Below are 19,265 nucleotides of genomic sequence, written 5' to 3' on the forward strand. Positions count from 1 at the left end.
AAGAGCATTTCTCCCGTTTTAAGTAAGACGAAAGATAAAGGAGTTGGCTAAGTGTTGTGTTCATAGTGCTTTTCCTTAGCAGATAAATGACATGTAGGAAAACACTGAGGGAGGAAAAAAGGAATTTCTGGTAGTCTTGATCGTATGCAATGCTGGTGATGCAAGTCTTCAGCTGGATACACGATTGAAGGCTGGTTTCCAAGATAAGATGCTGTGAGTTAAGTGGAAAATTGGTGTTAACCCCCAGGACAATTTCTTACCATGCGTAAGAGTAAAGCTTATCCGTTGCCGTGACTGGCATGTGGAGGCATTATACAAGTCATTTTAGTGTTAGTTCCTATTTGTATATAGGAGCATGTTTGAAAGGTGAGAAAGCTCCAGGAGCAACAGGTAATTTAAATATGGAACAGGTCTATTATTCAGTAGAAAGTCAGTGGCAATTTGGAGTCCTTAAAGATCATATGGTAGTGTGAAGTAGTGTTTACTCCTTTCTTTTGTCATAATACAACCTGTAGAACTCATTTCTTGACATCCCAGCCATCTAGTTTTGCTGGGATTAGATGTTTTTGAAATATTAGACATTTCACACATTCACTTCTCTTTCCCCGGTATTTCATGCTGTCTTGAATCTAGATCATTAGGTCTGTGGGACAAGGACAGTCTTTGTTAGACATGTCACATTGCATGACACAAGCTTCTAAGCATAAGTAGTGGTAATTTCAGATTTCAAGGCTTTGTGTTATTTCTATTGAAACTGGTGAGATCTTTGGCTTTGTCAGTAGCAGGATTTTATCTTACATTAACCAAGGCCAGCAGAGGGAAATTCTGCTTTATACTTCTAGAGTTGTTCCCAAGGCTCTTTCTAAAGTCTGACTGTTTGCAAGTATGACCAGGACTTTTTCTTTTCTATAGAGATCATTCTCTATCTTCACTATTTTAGTGGAACTGTTCTTAATTTCCGTGGTACTTCCATTACAAATACATTATTGTAGCAGCTAGACAGCATTTCTATAACCTGATAGCAACATTTGGATTACTAGTGGCAGGTAGCTGCTTCATTCTTTATTACATACATGCTTATTATTCAGTCAATTGAAAGAGTCAATTGCAAGCAATGTGCTTTCTGGCAGATCTGGGGAATGGGACTTTTGCCATGATGAATAACGTGGGCTTTCAGGCTTCTGGCATTGGTGGGCATTCACAGCTTGTTTTTCTTCTCTGAGGAAGGGGAGGACGGAGCATAGTCAAAGATCTTTCCATGTTTGGCAGCAATATACCAAGGCTTTTGAAAGACCCTGTGGAATATTTTTACTCAAAAGTACTGAGATCTACATAATTGTTTGGGTTTAAGGATTTTTTGTAATACTTTTGTTTTTTAGTCCAGAGAGAACCGTTAGTAAGATTTTTGCCTCTCTGCAATCCCGCACCAGGACTGGAGAAGCTCAGATGCCTTGTTTAAATTGTGTGTGTTTAAAACTAACAGCAGGGATTGAAGTGAACAGTGAAGCTCTTGTACGATGCCAGGAAGTACTGACACAGTGTACTTCCTCAATATTACAATATTTACATTGTGTTAATATTTTAACAGTGGGTTTGATGGCAGGCAGAACACCTTTTTTTTCATTGTTTGTAGCTCAGTGAAGCATTTACATTTTTTCAAATTTTATTTTGATGTACGAGAGCAGAAAAATGTTGCCCAGCAGTAAAAATATCAGACACTACAACTAGCTTTAACTCACTATTTTATAGAAGAAAATTGTGGTTACTTCCAGGTCAAAGAATTACATGAAAACTAATGTGATGATGTACCTAGGATATGTTGCTCAAGATGAGATACCCAGTGTAATCCTCAGCGTAGCTCTAAAGCTATGGTTAAGAGGCAAGAGCAAGCTCTCTCCCCATGAATATAGTTTGTATATGTACCTGTATGAATAAATTGCATTTCTCCACTTTGATTAAATCCATGTATGAGCTGTATGTGAAGTCCAAATTCACAAGTGACTAATGTGAAAGTGAAAAAAAAAAATAGAAGTTTAACTATTTAACATTTTGTCAAGTGAATGTGTTTTCCTCTAGGATTTGGGACAACAGCTTTGTAATAGGACATCTCTAGAAAAAGACTCAACCAATGGTTAAGGTCCAGAGTGGTGTCATGATATGAAGGTTTCATTATCAACTCTTGTCGCAGACTTGCTCTGTGATACAGGACAAACCTCTTAATTTTTTTTTTATGTGCTTCTATCCTCTTCTGGGTGGGTTTATTTGGAGAATAAACAATATTTGTAAAGTAACACTGAGTTTCTACTACAGAGGATGTTAGGAGAGGTCAAAATATTATTCAGTAGTCCATAACACAGTTCATAATATTTTAGTGTAGTTTATGAACTGTTTTAATGAGACTGAATAATAGGTTCTCCTGCCTGAAGTTTTATTGCACTGTAGCAAACCAAATAAGTTCTTGAGTTTTAAAAAGTAGAGATCTGTAGTGTGTTTGAATTAAAGTCGAAAGAAATGGTCTGTGTATCAAACCCCCCTGAAAAAATGCATGTCCAGACAAAAATCAAAAATATCATATCCTTAACATTGTTTAAACTTGGGGTATTTCGTTTTTCAAGGAATGAAACTGCTTGCTCTTTCCTTTTCTACGGGGGGGGGGGGCATTATGGCAGTTAAATCTCCATCTCCATTTATCTCTCATCTACTAGTTCAGTGCTAAATCTTTGTGAAATCAGTCCTCAAGCATACGACGGTGCTGTCATGCCTGACTCTCCCATAGTGAAAGGCATGTGGTTTCAAACTGACTTTGGGAACAGCTGAAAAAAATGATGGCCCCCAGCTATTTGTTATTCCCTTCAGCAGGAATTTACCCCTTCCCTTCTCTCCGCACCCCTGCCTCAGCGGGATGGAGTGATTATCTCAGTATTCGCTAAGCGGCTTCGGGGCGCAGTCGGGCTGCTCAGGTTAAACTGCCTTCACGGGCAGTGTCCGTCTTTGCCCCGGGGTGAGCGGGAGTACTCGGAGCTCACAGGCACCATCCTCGCCGGGGCGGCGGTGAATACCTGGCACTGACGGCTTCTGGAACTGTTCCCACTAGATTAATGAGAGGCCACGGGACCATACCCTATTACCAACCAAATTTATCCCTCCTTAACGTAGACTTTGACCTAAATGTAAACAAGGAACAGCTTGTTTGGACTCAATATTCTGCTGATTATAACTGTCCACAGAGATTTTCTCTGCAAAGACCTTTGGTTCTTTCCCAAGTTCCTTTCTGCATCAGTGAGGTTTGTGTTACTGAGATTGGTCTTGATTTGGCTGTCATGGTGAGTCTGCCAGATTGTATCACGTCTTCATGCGGAGCTGGTATGAGCTGGGTTAGTTAAAAATCTATTCTTGTAGTCAGGCAAGAGCTTTTCTTTCCTAAGCATTTCCTTTCTCAGAATAACGCTAACCTGAGATCCTTGCACGCAGTGGTAGGTGCTACACTTCGCAGAGTGGGGAAAGAAAGACAAGTACAGGCCATGTGTTAGATGCAGGAGCTGCTTTGGCAGCGCAGGGCAGGGATAGTTGAAGGTGAACACCTGCACTACATGATGAACAGCACAATATTGCTTTTCTTGAAAAAATCTTTACGCGGGCCAAGCCAGCAGGCTGTAGACAGAAGCAGAGGCTGTAGCTGGCTGGGGGCACGGCTCCACCCCACAGCTGGCGGGCCTCACACCCCCGGGGCCCTGGGGTGGCAGCCAGCACGGTAGCCAGTCCCTTTTTTGGCACTCTCCTGAGCGTTAGGTTGGAATCCTGCCTTGTTGCTGCATTCACAGCAGATGGAAGAAGAGAGTCCTTATTCCCTTCTCCCTTGTGAACTTCATCTGCAGTGGAGGGCAGGATCTGGGCCTGTGCTTCGTATGTGCTCACAGGCTGCTTGCTAGCAATCCCAGCAACACTACTAGCAGAAAAAAAAGTGATAAAGTGAAAACACGTAGTAGTTTGTATTCTGTTTTTCCAGAAAGATTAAGCTCTAGCCTGGTGAAATAAAAGATACCTGATTTAGTGTAGGGAGAAGGAGAAATATAAAAGAACTCCTCCCCTTGTAAAGTCTTAACACTGAAAATCCAAACTTGCTCTGAAAATTTACACTCTGTTGCAGTGGTTCCTTTTCTAAAGGTGGTTGTGGTGGGTCTCTATGTAATCTCTCTATATGCATAAACATATGTATGTGATATGCATTTATAATATATATTTAGCCTGCTTAACTCGAAGTGTATGGTCCCACTTAAAAGTTCCCTCCTAAAATCACTTCTGCCAAATTTCATCAGTGCAGATTTTTTTTTTTCCCAAAAAAGGTATTTTCCCTAACTGTACAGCTCATCATTGATGTGTTAGTGAAACCTTAGTTGCAGGTTGGATGCACAAAGCTACATTTAAAAATACTAAATTAGCAAAGTTAAATACTCAGCAGTTAGGAAGTGGAACAATTGCGGCTTCCTGCGCAACGTTTTGCTGCTGTGTGCGCCGCGCATTATGGTACAGCTTCCAGTTACACGATTCTGTACTGTTTTTCCTGTGTGATCATTGCCTCACTTGGTGCACGAGTTCCTCAGTGAAGGGGATGCTGTTTAATACTTAATTTCTGTGGTCCAGATTGGTTCATATTAAGGCCGCCAGGCTTACTTGTTGCTCACCTGAAGATAAAATAATTACTTTCCTTAGGGATTCTTGATGCTCATCGCTATGATACTGTAATGCTACACATACATTTCATTAATTGATCTTTGCAGCACCACTATGAGTGAAATAGTGCTTTTACCCAATTTTAAAGGGGGAAACTAAGGCACAGCCCAACAGTTTATTTGGAGTTTCTTTGTTTTAGGTACTTCATTTTTCAGTCTTTACTATGATACAAAGCTCTCAATATTGAAAGAATTTTTTCACTGACGGTGGTTGTTCTAAAGTGACACTAATCAAATAAAAACCATGCAATCAGTGGCAATCTGCAGAAGTTACATTTATATTCTACGTTCAGCAGCATCTACAAGCTCCTGTGAGAGAAGCAGGGGGAGGAATCCAGTTCTTTGGGCATCGTTTATTTGCCTTAAATATCAACAGCTCTTTTCTCCTCTCGTAGCCCCTTTGCCTTGTACATTTAACACACGTGTTCTCACAAATGAGGCAGGCATTCTTCTGCCTCATTACACAACCCCGATTCGTCCCCAGGGCATAGTCCATCTTTGCATTGGGTGAAGAAGAGATCAGGAAGGGGAGAAAAATAGGTGAAGATGTTTTTAAGGATTGTATTGTAGTGCGTTCACAGAAAGATGCCTTAATTAAGATTGTATAGGCAACATAATTCTAGCTTTTCTTAATTTGAGCACCTAAATTGTTATCCTGATGTTCATTTAAAACTGCACATGTGTATATGTGACATTCTTTGCATTAATCAGTGAGGCTGAAACCTAAGTTTCTCACACAAGCCACTGTGATTCCAGCTAATGGAGTAGCTGTTATCAGTGTAGATTTATCACCTTTTGGGTCAGCTGACAGAAGGTGATGTGATGCTCTAAACTTCAAAGAAAATCCTGCTTAGTCTCTGTAACCTTGGCCTGGAGTGTACTCTGTTACTCTGAGGAGCTGTGCGTAAGCAGTCCAATTACCTTGCTGGAAGAAAGAGAGAATGGAGTATGCCCAGCATAGGACTCAAAAATTTAGCTGCAAAACAAACAAGTCTTTTAGGCATATGCAAACAGAAGTTTTTCAGACTTAGTTTGATGTAGTAGGGGTACTTTTTATGAGTTTACAAATTTAATGCCCTGATGAAAAGATGACCTTGTGCCAAATTGCAAACATGGAAGTGCAAGAACTTTTCAGCAGAGCAGTTGAAATATTTTTAACATGGACAAAGCAAAGTATTTTTCTGTAATTTTGTTCTTGGAAATAACTGAGGCATTTTGATGAAGCTATCCAAAAAAAATCAGCTTGAGGCAAACACCTGGCATGATTAATTTCAGCCAAAAGAGTTAAACTTTGGCAAAGCTTATGAACAGATGAAAACAGAGCCTTATAATAGGAAATGCTGGGCAATTTAGCTATAGGCACCCTAACTGCACCATTTCTGAAAGCGCTTCATCTGATTTTTTTCTGAGAGCAGATGCATTGTGTATTTGTTCAGATGTTACGATTTCGCTGTTGTATACAAGAGTAGTATTTGCAAGGTAAAAATCTTTGCATTTTAATTGTTAACACATTTTTTAAATCACTGTTTTGGTCTGAATCTAGTGCTTTTGAATCGTTGGATGAGGAAATGCCACCGTTTCCAGTGTATAGTCACCTGGGATTTGGGCAGCTCTGTTTTGTGGCCAGAAAGAGTGATTTGTGATACTAGAAGGGCAAATTAGAACCATCGTGAAAGGCAAGAATGATAAACAGCAGCAGTGTGGTCGCTTTGAAAGGTCTGACTAAGCATTCCCAGTGCTCGCTTGCCACCTGGGAAATAACTCTCCCTGTGGAGCCTTCCTCCCCCAGGGTGCAGTCACAGGAGGCTGAGCTAGGGCTGAGGAAACAGAGATCCGCTCCACTCCAGTTTATTCAGCACTGGGGGCCTGCCTGCCAGAATTCGCCAGCAGAGAAACTCCTTCTCTGAACTGAGCACATTTGCAGCAAATTTTATACCCAAAGTCAGCGTGATTTGTGTGCAAAGTTAAACATTGTGTTTTGAACTGCTGAAATAAATTGGAACAAGCCGTATGAGATCATAGAGCTCTGCCTTTCCAAACTGCTTCAGCTGCAATCTCAGAGCAAGCATCTGCCTTCTCAGCTCCCTCCATCGTATCCAAAAAGCCTCAGATGGGCCACCACTAGAAGGGTAGAACAAGGGGAGACTGAGCTGTCTCAGTGCTTTGTGCTCTGAAATCTGTGGCCCTAAGAAGAGCTGACATGGAGACACCCTTCTTTTCTCTGAAAATGACGGGCAGGGTGAGGAAGGCAGGGATCTTTGAAAATTGGAGGTATGAGTGACTCGCTGTGAAGCTCCTGCTTGGATGACTGTGTGCTATGCTGTACACAAAGGCCCCTGCAGGTTTATATTAAGGTGCTGCCCAGACTAAACCAGTGCATTTTTTTTCTTTTTCCCCTCTAAATGCCTTTTTATCATTCAGGCTGTCACCTGTGTTTCCTGGCAAAGGCTGCTGGCTGGGGGAGGTCTGGCAGAGCTGAACACCCAGCTTGGTGGTCTTTGTATGGCTGCCTGAAAGATGGCTTAAAACAGAACCTGCTCTGTGAATACCTGTGAGTTAACATGTGTCAGCCGTGTGGCTGGAAGGTTTCTCCTTTGCTGTAAAGAGAGATTTTTTTTTAATGAATACTTTCCTTGTGATTAAAATGGGTAAATAAACAAATAGCTCCTGCAGGAAGTATACTGTGTGAAGACAGAGCAAATAAATTGTAGCTCTCCAAACAAGGAAAAGAAAAAAAGCCAGCTACTCCTTAGTGCATTTAATCTGTTAGAATGTGAAATGGCAATTTATCTTTCCCGTTTCCTTTCCTCGCCAAACATATCCAGCTGTTTGAGCTTTCTCTGCTCCATACGAGAAATGCCAAGACTTGAAACTTGTTGATGTCCTCCTCCCCCAGAGGATCATTATCTTCATCGTCTTTCCATGGTACCAATCCAGCTCACTCCTGAGAACTTAAAATCCAGTGATCCAAACTAGATTTAAACAAATTATGCTTTTCAGCAAATCATTTCTTTATTAAATACAGTTCCTTTCTCTGTTAGTGGGCTTACCTGAAGCAGTTGTATCTTTGGATGTGCTAAAATGAGCTGATTTAGCTTTATAAATAATTGCAAATCTTTCTTTGCGAGACCATGATAGGCCGTATTGGCTATGAGCCTGAGATGCTTAAGCGTGCTTGTTCACAAGTAGCACAGTATTCCATGCATGCGTACTGACCGTAATGCAAATTCTCGTGAAGGTAATCTTAAAATTTGTTCATTTGTCCTTTGGCAGTGACCTGCAATATCTGATAATGATCCTTTGGGTTCCCTTTGAAAAGTGAATATATGAAGGAAGGTGAAAATAGCCACCCACGTGTCAATGTGTTGTTTGGGAGGGATATCTGGCAGTCTTCTGTCCAAATCTCTGCTCAAAGTAAGGCTAACTGTCAAGTTGTGCAGTTTTTTGGTTTTTGTTTTTTTTTCCCCAAGTTGAGTTTTGAAAATCTCCAAGGATCGAGACTGTCTCTAAGGACTGGAGACTCTCTGGGCCCTGTGCTAGGGTTGCAGTTGTCACTGTAAAAAGTTGTTTTCTTTGTCACAACTGGAATTTTCTTGTTGCAGCTTGTGTTCATTGTCTGTTGCCCTTTTGCTCTGCACCTCTGAGAAAAGTCTGGCTGTCTTCTATATGGCTTCCCTTGAGGTGGTGGAAAACTGTTATCAGATCCCGCTGTACCCTTCTCTTCTCTAGGCTGGACAAACCCAGCTCCCTCAGCTTGTCCTCATGCATCATGTGCTCCTGGGCCTCTTGATGACCTTAGTTGGGCTGGCTGTGATCTCACAATAAACATTCAAAATTGTTAACTACCTTTTCACAGTTTCATGCAATTGTAGTTTTCTAGGGTAGCCTCCAGTCAAGGTGACTTTTGTCTTCATAGGAGACATGGATTTTTGAACCAATGATGGTTCTTCCACCTATCTATGTGCTTGTTTTTTTGTTTGTTTGTTTTAAGCCATTGCCTCTTAGATAGTATTATCCCAAGCATTCTTCCATGATTGCAATACCTTCACTTCCATGCAGCGTTCCCTATGTGTAAAATTATACTTGTGATGGAATGATTATCTTACCCTGGTAGATATGAGGAAACAGTCCTTATATGTGATACTGTGGTGTATTTCTCTTATGGTAGGAAATATATTTTCTCCCTATTTTTTTTTTCTGCTGAAGTGATCTGGATTTCTCCCTGAGATTTTGCAACCATTAAGAATTTTAAGATAATGTTTGTATTTCCTCTCCTTTCCAGATTAGCTTCTAGATCTCTTTTCTTCCATACCACCTCAGTCACTGACTGATCATTCTGAAATGGTGCACATCTCCTTTCACTCAATAGTTGATATCTTAGGAAAAAGATAAAATAGTAATTGTTTCCCTGCTATTCTACTTTTCATAGTTTTTGTATTGGAAGTTTTAGTACAATGTCAAGTTGCATTGTTTCTTAGCCCTTTCAACTGAAACAGGAATAAAGATGTCTATAACACTACTGCAGACTTCATTATTGCATTGAATTATCACGATGGGAGCTTTAAGTTTTTAACTTCCTGTTTATAGAAGTTCTTGAAGAAGGAATAAAGTGGTTAACTGATTTTTTTTTTTAAAAAAAAAAAAGATGAAAAATAAAATAAAGTTGAGTCTTTATCAAAGGAGTGTAGAACACATTGCAAAAGCCACGGTAAAGGGTACAAAAGAAATGTACTGAATGGAGGATGTGGAAAGTATTAATGACCAATACTGAAGTTGGGAGTAAAGGTAGAATGATTGATGGGGAGAAGACTGTAGAAATGGTAACTATCCAGGTGGAGGAAGGAGTGAAAGAATTGAGCATCAGAGCTTCTAGCTTATCTCCTACACTATTGAAAGAATGAGTGCATGTTTATTAAGATGATCCAACTGAGAATGGTCCCATTTGATTGCAGAACAGCAGACACGGTATCTGTATAAAGGAAAAGAGCTAAGAAGTGATGCAAACATCTACAGTGCTTTTAATACAGCCTCAGTGGAGCAGGCTGGAAGAGCTTGTTCTATCTAGCCTAACAACATAGAATGAAGAAATCCCTGTAAATAGACCATGGGGGAAAGCAGGGGAGGAAATAGAATTAATTAAGCTAGAGGTCCTTATTGATAGAGGAACAAATGGTGTCAAATTACTACAGGTATATTTAAACAATTTAGAAGATTCCTTTAAGCAAAAGCTTAATAACGCACCATTGGGTGTGGGTCAGTTTATCACAAGGTATAGGTGATACTGCCTGTCATATGGCAGTTCCAAGAAGTTTCCTTCCCAGTATATATTCATGTTAAACATTGTGGGAGGTGTCTCAGATGGTTCTGTATCTATAAGCTCTACTGTTTTGTGAGAAGTCTTCTCTTGCAGGCAAGCTCCATGACTCCTTAGGAAGCTTTCTTAGTTCTTGGAGGTTACTGAGCAGTTCAAGCTTTGTTTGAGGAACATGAACCAGATCTGTATCGTGAAAGCGTGTATGTATGAATAGCAACTTAATGCTACAGACATGTCTAAATTTTTGACATTTACACGTTGTATGTACAAGTGTTTTAATGTAAGCATATATCTAAATGTATATTCATGCACCTTAAGTTTACATAGCATATCAGTTTTACAGGCACACATCAACCCGACAAGTGCATAATGTATATATGTTTGTTTAGGCATATTATCAGAATGCCTCTGTTCAGTGCAGTCTTCAGAAAAGGAGCCTAATTCAAAAGGCACTTAGAAAAGAGCTAAGAGCTCAGATACAGACGACAGCAAAGGCGGAGGTGGGGAGAGAATAGGGAAAGATGAGTTCTGGCAGGGAATCACATTTGGTGCAGGTGCGCCTGTCCTAGAAGAATGGGATGCTGTATGGAATGAATGAGATCCATTCCTCAGCAGCTCGTACAGCCTGCCAAACACCCTGGGTGGCCTCCACAGCCGCAGAGACTGCGGTCGGAGAGAAGTTCTAAAAATGTCTAAACCTGCTGGCGTTCCCATGCAAAAGATATATTAGTCTGGAGCTGCCTCGTGTTCCAGGCTGTCTTGTGAGTGGGCAGAGTTAAGGTTACTTAGATGACCTGACCTGGGTGCATGCACACTTTCAAAGGATTTGAGTGTGCCGTTGGGGAGTTTTAATTTCTGTGGTCAATTTTGAGAAAGCTGTCTTGTTTCCCAAAGGTTTGTTGGCAGAAGTAGAAGCTAGATCCCTACTCCTTTAAATGCATCCAGACTCAAAACTTGGAAGAGGTTTTTATGTGGTTTGCATCCAGCCCATCTCTTCCATATTTTGATCTGGATCTTCTCTGATTTACAGTGTCCATGACTGTCACTTGTATGCCTTCCTCTGATTTCCCTCCATTGTCCAAAGTGCAGGGATTTCAAAGGCGATTCTTCAGTTTTAGGAAGTCATTCGTAAACTTGAGTGCGCAAAGCAAAGCTGTGCGGTTAGGCAATGGCTTTTGAAATGTTGTCACACACACTGTTAGGAATATGGGAGTAGGTTGCTGTCAGATTTGAAGGTCTTGCTTAGAAAATAGTATGGAAAGACAAATGGAGCAGAAATGCAGTCATGTGGAATTAACTTTTAGTAGAACATTTCTGAAAGTTTCCTTGTGTTGTCTGTAGGCTTTTAGCTCCAGAAATAATAAACAACAGTGACAAATATGTTTGTTACTATGAAATTGGGGAGAGGAGGATGGGAAACAGATTTAGGCTTTCTGTGATAGAAATTTTGAGAACAGAACTGGACAAATAGAATGGAGATAGAAATAATGTCTTATTTGAAGCCATGATTGGTTTTGTGGGTTATTGTGGGTTACTAGGCACAAGTAACTGCCTGGTAGTTTATTGGTTTGCCTGGTTACTTTGGAGTTCTTTTAGTAAAATTAGTCTTTGGTACCCAGAACAAAGACGAAAAAGATTGCTGAAAGATAAGAGAACAAAATTTGTCTTTTGGAGGGATGTAGCACACCCTACAAATTTATTTTTTGATACTTTTTTTGTTTTCTATGTAGTCCTTGTCTGCTTTCTCCACATTCTTAGCGTGTCTCAGAAATTCCAGCGTTTTTAGCAGTGAATCAGTGAGAAAAGGGGGAAAAGGCCTGTAATTGCTTTTTCCATTGTGCTTGTTAAAACCACATTGTGGGAAATGGACCCAAACACTGTCTTTTAAGTGGTGTTGAGTCTGAGGCAGGTGGTATTAACTCAGGATTGCATTAACTCTTTTCAAATCTCTTTCCTGTTTCCTTGAGGAAACATGCCTGGTGTATATATGTGGCAAGAGCTGTTTGCCTGCCTCTTGCATTGACATTTTAATTTGGTCCATGATATAAATATCATTTCCCTAATCCCCCTTGCCCTGACCCTGTTTTGTCTTTTCTTCAAAGTGAGTTGACTTTTTTTTTCTTTAAGGAGGGGGGGAGGAGATGGGAATGGTGGCTGGCTGCTCTAGTTTGGAGCATTAAACGCTCGGGAAAAAAAAATCTCAGAGTAACTGTTGTTTCTTTCTTTGTATTCACATGGAAATTTTTAATCTCCATCAAAGGATCAGGAGAAAATAACGCTGAGATTCAATAAGAGAGCTCCCAGCTTACATGGAATTTTTAAATGTTATTTGGCTTTATCCTTTAAGCGATGAGAACCATGAACTATGTACCTACAGGGTTCAGAATTAACTTTTCTCTTTCTTCCAACATACCCTCTCTTTTTTTCTTTCTCCCTCCCTTTTTCTTACATCTTTATTGTTCTGCATAAACATGCAGCTTCTTTTTGGCTAAAGCTATAAGTGCCTTGGGATTTGTTTAGTTTTATTTATGTATACATTTCTAACATTAATTATGAGCACCAGTCTGAAATACTGGATCATGTTCTCCTTTTGATGTGATCTGAAGAATCTCTATTGAAGGCCGTGGAGCTAAGATCACAGGCCAGCCTACCCTGTGCCTACATAATCATACAAGAGCTACCATTAGACTTCGCTCTGATCTGCCAGTTTGTAGTTGGGGATCAGAACGCTGTCTGTACCTGTGGAAATAGCTGACTGTGCTAATAATGATAGCAAGGGAGACCCACTGTAACTAACCCGTGGAGAACAGTGACAGATTTCACAGGTGGATGCTGACGACAAGGGTAGATTTCATGCTTCACCACAGATTAATAAAAAAGGGAAGATATTAAAATGCTAATACTCATTAATACTATTTTATGGTGTTTAACGTTAAACATGGAAAATTAAAATGAATGACAACCGGTAAATGGAACTGACAGTTGTGTTCAGCTTCTGAGGCTAGTGAAAAATAGCTGCAGGAAATAAAAGCTGAGGACGCTACCATTCCTACTGTGGCTTAAACCAAACAGCACCTTCTAGCACCTAGATTTTTGCAGGATTACCTAAACTTAAATAGACTCTTCTGTTGTCACAAAATACTTGATGAGATTTTTTTTTTTTAACATCATTGATCAGAACCGTTTTCTGAGTCATCTGAAAGACAGTTTCCAGTAGTACGTGCATGTAAGAGAAGAAATCACATAGCCTGTTGAAACATAATAATACATTTTTTTCAAATGTAGGTGATCGTCTGTTTTTTCCCCAAATTCGCCTTGTGCCTCAGTTGGCTCTATTGTTCTTCATTTCTTACTAGATCAAGTTTTGGTAAGCTTGCTTGCATTCCAGAGGCAGTTGCATTTCAGCAACAAGTAAAAGTTAGCCCTCTGTAGGCCATAATTAATGTGTATACATAATGTAATTTAATATAATATAATATTACATGGATACAAACTTCAAATGTCCGAATAGACTTAATTCTGCTTTATTACTTAATTATATTTATGGTTCAAACTCACTGAAAATTTTGGTGTAGCTGTGTTTAAATTTGATATTTAAAGATCCTAGGGTATTTTCACCTGAGGTTCTCCAAAAGTGAAAATTTTTATTTTAGCACAAATCTTAACTCTGTCCTTTCTCTCATGCAAAAATTACAGGATTACTGGGAAGACACTGTGGTACATAAGGACCAGGGATAAAATAATTCTAAAACGATGTCACTGATTTTTCCCTGATGATGACTTGGTAAAGCTGCAGTTGTTTGCCCACTATACATTTACATACCTTAAGATTTAGGATTTAAATAAAACTAACTATGAGTGTCTTAGATTTATAATGCCTAAATCTGAGGAGAATTAAAACGTCAGTGCAGCCTAGCTGAACATGACTGATGTGTATTCTGAGCTATAGCTACTTTTAGCGTAGAAATCCTGGGAGTCCCTTTGTTTTTTAAAATTTCATCTTCACTTGAATCTCTAGCTGTTTTTTGCATATGCACTATGAATTTCAGCTGCCCTCTCTTCTTTGTTTGCTTTGCATATGCCCTGTCTTCCCGTGCTATACTTGCCTGTTTCCCCTTTGTCATGACCAACTATTTGAGTAGAACATTACATCTCAGAAAATATTTCTTTTTTTATCCTTAAGATTTTATCAAAGTTCAAAATTGTTGCTATTGCCCATTGTTTTCAAGGGACTGAAGCCACATGGGTGTTCCAGGATTTTGTTCGCTTCCGTTACAAGCAATAATTTAACAGTACTCTCAAATCTTTGGCAATTTAGTTGAAAACCCACTACTTTCTGCTGAGGTGAAAACAGACATATAACTTAAAAAAAAAAAAAAAAAAACTTAGGGAATGAAAGATCATGAAAAAGGCTTCTCACTTTGGTTGGAATTTATGAAAGCATGTTTATTTTGGCAAATGTTTCTCAAAAGCAGGTTCATTTTTATCCTCTCTACCCTCTAGATTTTCTTGTGAGGTGTCAGACCATGGTTACTCAGATTTGGCTTAGAACTGGATTTCTGCCAAAAGTTTGTATAACCTCCTCTCCTTCTACCCACTCCTACTTCTTTCTCCTGGATATAGTTGTTTTTTTCCTTAGGTTGATCTCAGTGAGTATTTCATTCTCACTTCTTTGTTCTAAAGAAAAGATGCTTAGACACTAGGGTGATACCGAGTTTTTAAACCTGAAGAGAATAAAAAAGAATGCCTTCTTCAGAGTATAGTCTTATACTTATTTCTCCTTAATATAGGCATGTATAGCTCAGGATTTTATTAAAAGAATTTTTTTAATACACTGGAACAGAAGCCTTTTCTGTTTGTTTTTTCATGAATCTAGGTTACAGGATAGCTGGTTCTTCCAAACTCTTGCTAATTTTTTTTCTCTTGATGAAAACTCTTCAGTGCTAACTCTCCTTTATCTCTAATTCCTTTTCTAGCCTCAGCCAGATGTTTATTTTCCCCTGTTATTGATGCTCACTTAGATAATGTTCTCATGCTGTCACTCTATCTATCCATATTTGCAAGATCTATCACAACGAATTCCCAAATTTTTGTTACCGAGTGCCTCACTGCAAATTTTGTAGTATTTTCCATATAGGCACATAAATCCTACTTAAACAGCAAGCAAGGGTGAACCTTACTATTTTTTTCTTTTTCAGTAAGAAGGGTGTATTTCTGAGCCACATCTTATAGATGACCCAGAGATTTGCTCCACCTTCGCCAAAGGAATGTGGCTAGCACTTCAGAGAATTACAGGAAAGCTTCAAGAATTTGGCCAGGAAAGAGTAAAACTTTGAGAACCAGGGAAAACTTTGTCTTTCCCCATTTCCACTGCTTTCATTTCCTACTGTGTTGTGTTGTCCTCTGCATCAGACTATTTAAGACTGCCAAATACTTGGGTATTTTATAGGTAATATATCTTATAAATGCCATGGCCAGCCTCTGAGGGAAACACAGGATTGTCGGTTTTGGACAGAGTATAAAACCCAAGCAGGAAATCATTGCAGAATGGCACAGCTGCAGGCAAACATTTTAAGCTAGTAAACTGCCCATCTGCACACCCACACGTGTGTCAGAATGCAAGGCCAAGTCAGCCGTGGCATATGTGCCTGTAAATGGTTAGCAGTGAGAGATTTTGTGATTAAAAAAATGAAGTGTTCTGCTTCATTAGTTTCTGAAATACAACTGACTGAAGATGATTATAGTATTATTTTCAAGAACAAGGGAAGATTGTAGACTAGAGCTTTTATTTCTCTTTAAAAAAATTACAAAGGGCAGAAGTTCAGATCTGGAGCAGTTCAGATGATCCCACTGCAGGACAAAAGATATGGCACAATCTGACAGTGGAGACTTGAGGAAGAACTTTATCAGGAAGAAATAAAAACATTTTCTTTGTTAGGGTAGAACTGGTGATCACATCTGAATCTGAGACGAGTTGTCGGAGTGTTTTGGTCCTGAGGTCTGAGGGTTTTGTGCTATGTGTTTCTTAAAGTTGGAGCTGTTTGAATTCTGATTTCCTAGAGATTTTGCTGACCAAAATCACTTTCAGGAAAGTCATTCTAGTACTTTCCTCTTTTATTTAACCTATAGCTAGGTCCTAGTTTTACTATCTTCTATTCTAAGTAATTTCTCTTTCTTTTTGGGCTCTCATTTGTTGTTCCTTTATCAAAGCTCCCAGTGTTCAGTTCTCCCAATCCATCATCAGAAATTTAGCATTTCCCCTTATACAGGACAAGTCTGTGTTAGCTTTCCTCGTGGTTTTTACAAGTGCTACCCTCAGTAATCCCCGATGTAGTATATAGATGAAAATTATTAAAATAATGAAGTAACAACCATAAAACTATTTTAAGACTGCATGTCATGCAGTCCAACAACTACTGATTTGGGGATTTTTTCCAAACCTTGCACTGAAAAATAAAATGATCTTCGAATGGTTAAAAATAAAATGCCAGGGCTATAATCCCATTGTACAGTTGACTTCTTACTTTAGTATTTGTCTGTCTGAAGGATTATCTTGATGCATTGTAATGTATAAATCAGTGCAAGAGGGAAGATAATCTACTGGTCAGGTTCCTTGTTACACATTGTGTACAGCTGAAGTCTTTAGAATCTTTCTGTTGACTTTGATGTATTTGGATTGGGGCACATAAAGACTCTGAAACTCTTGGTTCTTAAAACTTCTTGGTATTTCATGTGAGCAGCAGATGAGAACGTTATCATCTACGATTTGTTGTCTTCATTTAAGGTTCAGATATTTCAGATGTTCTTAAGAATTCCTACATACATCACATGGAAAAGCTTCTTTGGTTTTTCCCCTGTGGGCATTTTAGTCTCTCTTTTTCTGTCAGCCAATGCCATTTTTTAAGTCACGTAACTGAATTTCAGTTGTTACCACTATCGTGTTGATACTCTTCTACATTACCTTTGCACACAAGCATGAATTTCAGGATGATGCCATATTAAATGTGGGCATCTCTGTTAAATTAGGGGAATTAGTTGTGAATTGTCCTTATTTGGAAATCTCTTTTATATTTGAATATATTAAGAAAGCACATGACTAGTGGATGCTGTCTTCTTGCCAGATATCTTGGAGTACTAGCATTTTGATTTATATCGACAAAAAACATGCAAAATGTCTGATAATTTTATGCTCCTCCCCTCCCCCCCCCCCCCAAAAAAAAAAAAAAAAAAAGAAACCATGTAAGTTTTAACATTCATGGACTTAGTATGTGCATCTCCTTTCCCAGGACAATCACATCTCTCCGGAGTGAACTGATTCCACATCTGGTTAGGAAACAGTTCTCTTCTCCTACATCGTTGCAGCAGGGACAAGACAACAAAGAAGAGGACCAAAAGAAAAAAGACCAAACATCCCTAGGTCAGTGCAAGTATCACAGATTTGGTGACAGTTTTAAAGGCCATATGTTACAGTTGAGATGCTAGATAGAGTACAGAATTAGCCTGAAGCACTAGGCTGTTTTTTTCCCCTCTTGTATCTCCGTGATAGCAAATCTTCTAGTAGATTTCTTTTCAAACAGGATTGTGCATTTTATAATTCTTCTGTCTTTTCCCTTATTATGGTGTAAATAAAGAGCAAGTCAGCTGAGTGCTCTGTACTTTTCCTCCAGAAAACAGTGTAGATAAATGCACTTTTGAAAATGTAATTTTAGGAGGAAGTTCTGTTGGGTATGGCACCAGACTAAGCCTTAACCAGGAACTGGACAAGTTCTCAGATCTTGGATTTTATTTTTGACATTGCCACAGTCTCCTTGTGTGACCTTGGGCAAAACATTGCATCTATCCTATTCCCTTGATTTCCACCTGTAGAATAAAAATAAGCACTTACTTACTCACTACAAGTGATAAAATCTGTTAGTGGTTGCTAAGTATCTAGCCACTCAGATGATGTGGAGCAAAGATTTTCCTTTACCAACAATATTTTAATAGTACTCCTCTCCAGAAAGTATTTCATTAAATGCTGTCTAACTTCATGCATGTGTGTGTTCTGCAGACATTTATAGTTTCATAAAGGAGGATAATAGCTTGCTGAAACCTGCTCCAGATAACTCTTGTTGGAACGATCGTAGAGGAGATATGAATGAAACTCTCCATGAAGGAAGAGTTCGCTGCTATGTCCATATAATGAGAGAGGGACTGTGTTTCCGAGTGAATACTCTTGGATTGTATATTGAAGCTAACCGACAGGTGAGAAAAATACGGAACTGACATGTGGGAATGCAGCAATAGTTTATGGGGCGTTTTAGTCTCCAGGGGTCGTTCCCTGGATATAGCTGAGGAGTGCATGGAAATTGAACTGGTGCCATATTATCTGTGTGTATCTCTGTGCTGGTTGCTGAGTAGGGACATAAGACAAGAAAACAGTTCTGTCACTGACTTACTCCACACCTTTGATTTAGCCAAGAAAACCTCCGCCCCAGATGTTTTTCTGTTTTTGGGGGGTAGTAAGACCTACAGCCAAAGAGCGACGAAATCTGGAAAATAAGGGTGGAAGGAACTTCAAGATATCATCTAGCCAATGTCCTCCCTGTCCCAAAGGCAAGATCAGTTCTGCCTTGACTCTTCCTAACAGATGTTTATCTAAGTGTTAATGATGATTATTAGTGTTTTGGAGGAAAGCTTAAAACTGCCCATGCATTAATACTGCCTAGTGGTTACCATTATGAAAGAATTATTTCAAGAACAAGTTTCATTACAGAGCCAGTCCAGGTAAAGACAGAGGTGAGATGTTGATCTATTGCAACTTTCACTTACTTTCACACTACTGAGCATTCATAAAATAAAAGATCACAGGGGAGGTCTAGAAAAATCCTGTACTAGTTAATAAGCTGATGATTAGAATTTTTTACTTTTAATATGTTCTTTTTACTATACTGGCTGGTATCACTTATGAGTTCTCACTTCACTGTCCAAGTGATGAACTTCGTGTTGTCAGGAGTGGACAGTTTCCTCTAGTTCTGAAAGACTGATAGTGAGTGCAGTAGGGAAAGACTCAAAGTTTCAGGAGGTGGGGCTGGGAGAGCGATACAGTTGTACTGGGAGCCCTGGAAGTGGTCACTTCCATGCTTCTGCTCTCAGATTGAGTGGATTTCTTTTTATTCAAATGAATGGATGAATTTATGCAAATTTGAACTGCAGCATGTCAGAATGAGTTCATACACTGG

The 19,265-nt window shown here is 39.3% G+C and overlaps 1 protein-coding gene across 1 annotated transcript in view; it reads left to right on the forward strand.

The window, feature by feature from the left end:
• EIF2B3 (eukaryotic translation initiation factor 2B subunit gamma) overlaps positions 1-19,265 on the forward strand; it is a 101,664-nt gene that overhangs the window by 52,119 nt on the left and 30,280 nt on the right. The window contains exons 7-8 of the mRNA XM_085308155.1: positions 17,331-17,461; positions 18,095-18,288. Coding sequence (XP_085164281.1) covers positions 17,331-17,461; positions 18,095-18,288 — 325 coding nt within the window. The remainder of the gene's footprint in view (positions 1-17,330; positions 17,462-18,094; positions 18,289-19,265) is intronic.

Source organism: Rhea americana, unplaced genomic scaffold, assembly GCF_003343005.1.
Source record: "Rhea americana isolate MKP2758 unplaced genomic scaffold, rheAme1 scaffold_27, whole genome shotgun sequence".
Lineage (NCBI taxonomy): Eukaryota > Metazoa > Chordata > Aves > Rheiformes > Rheidae > Rhea > Rhea americana.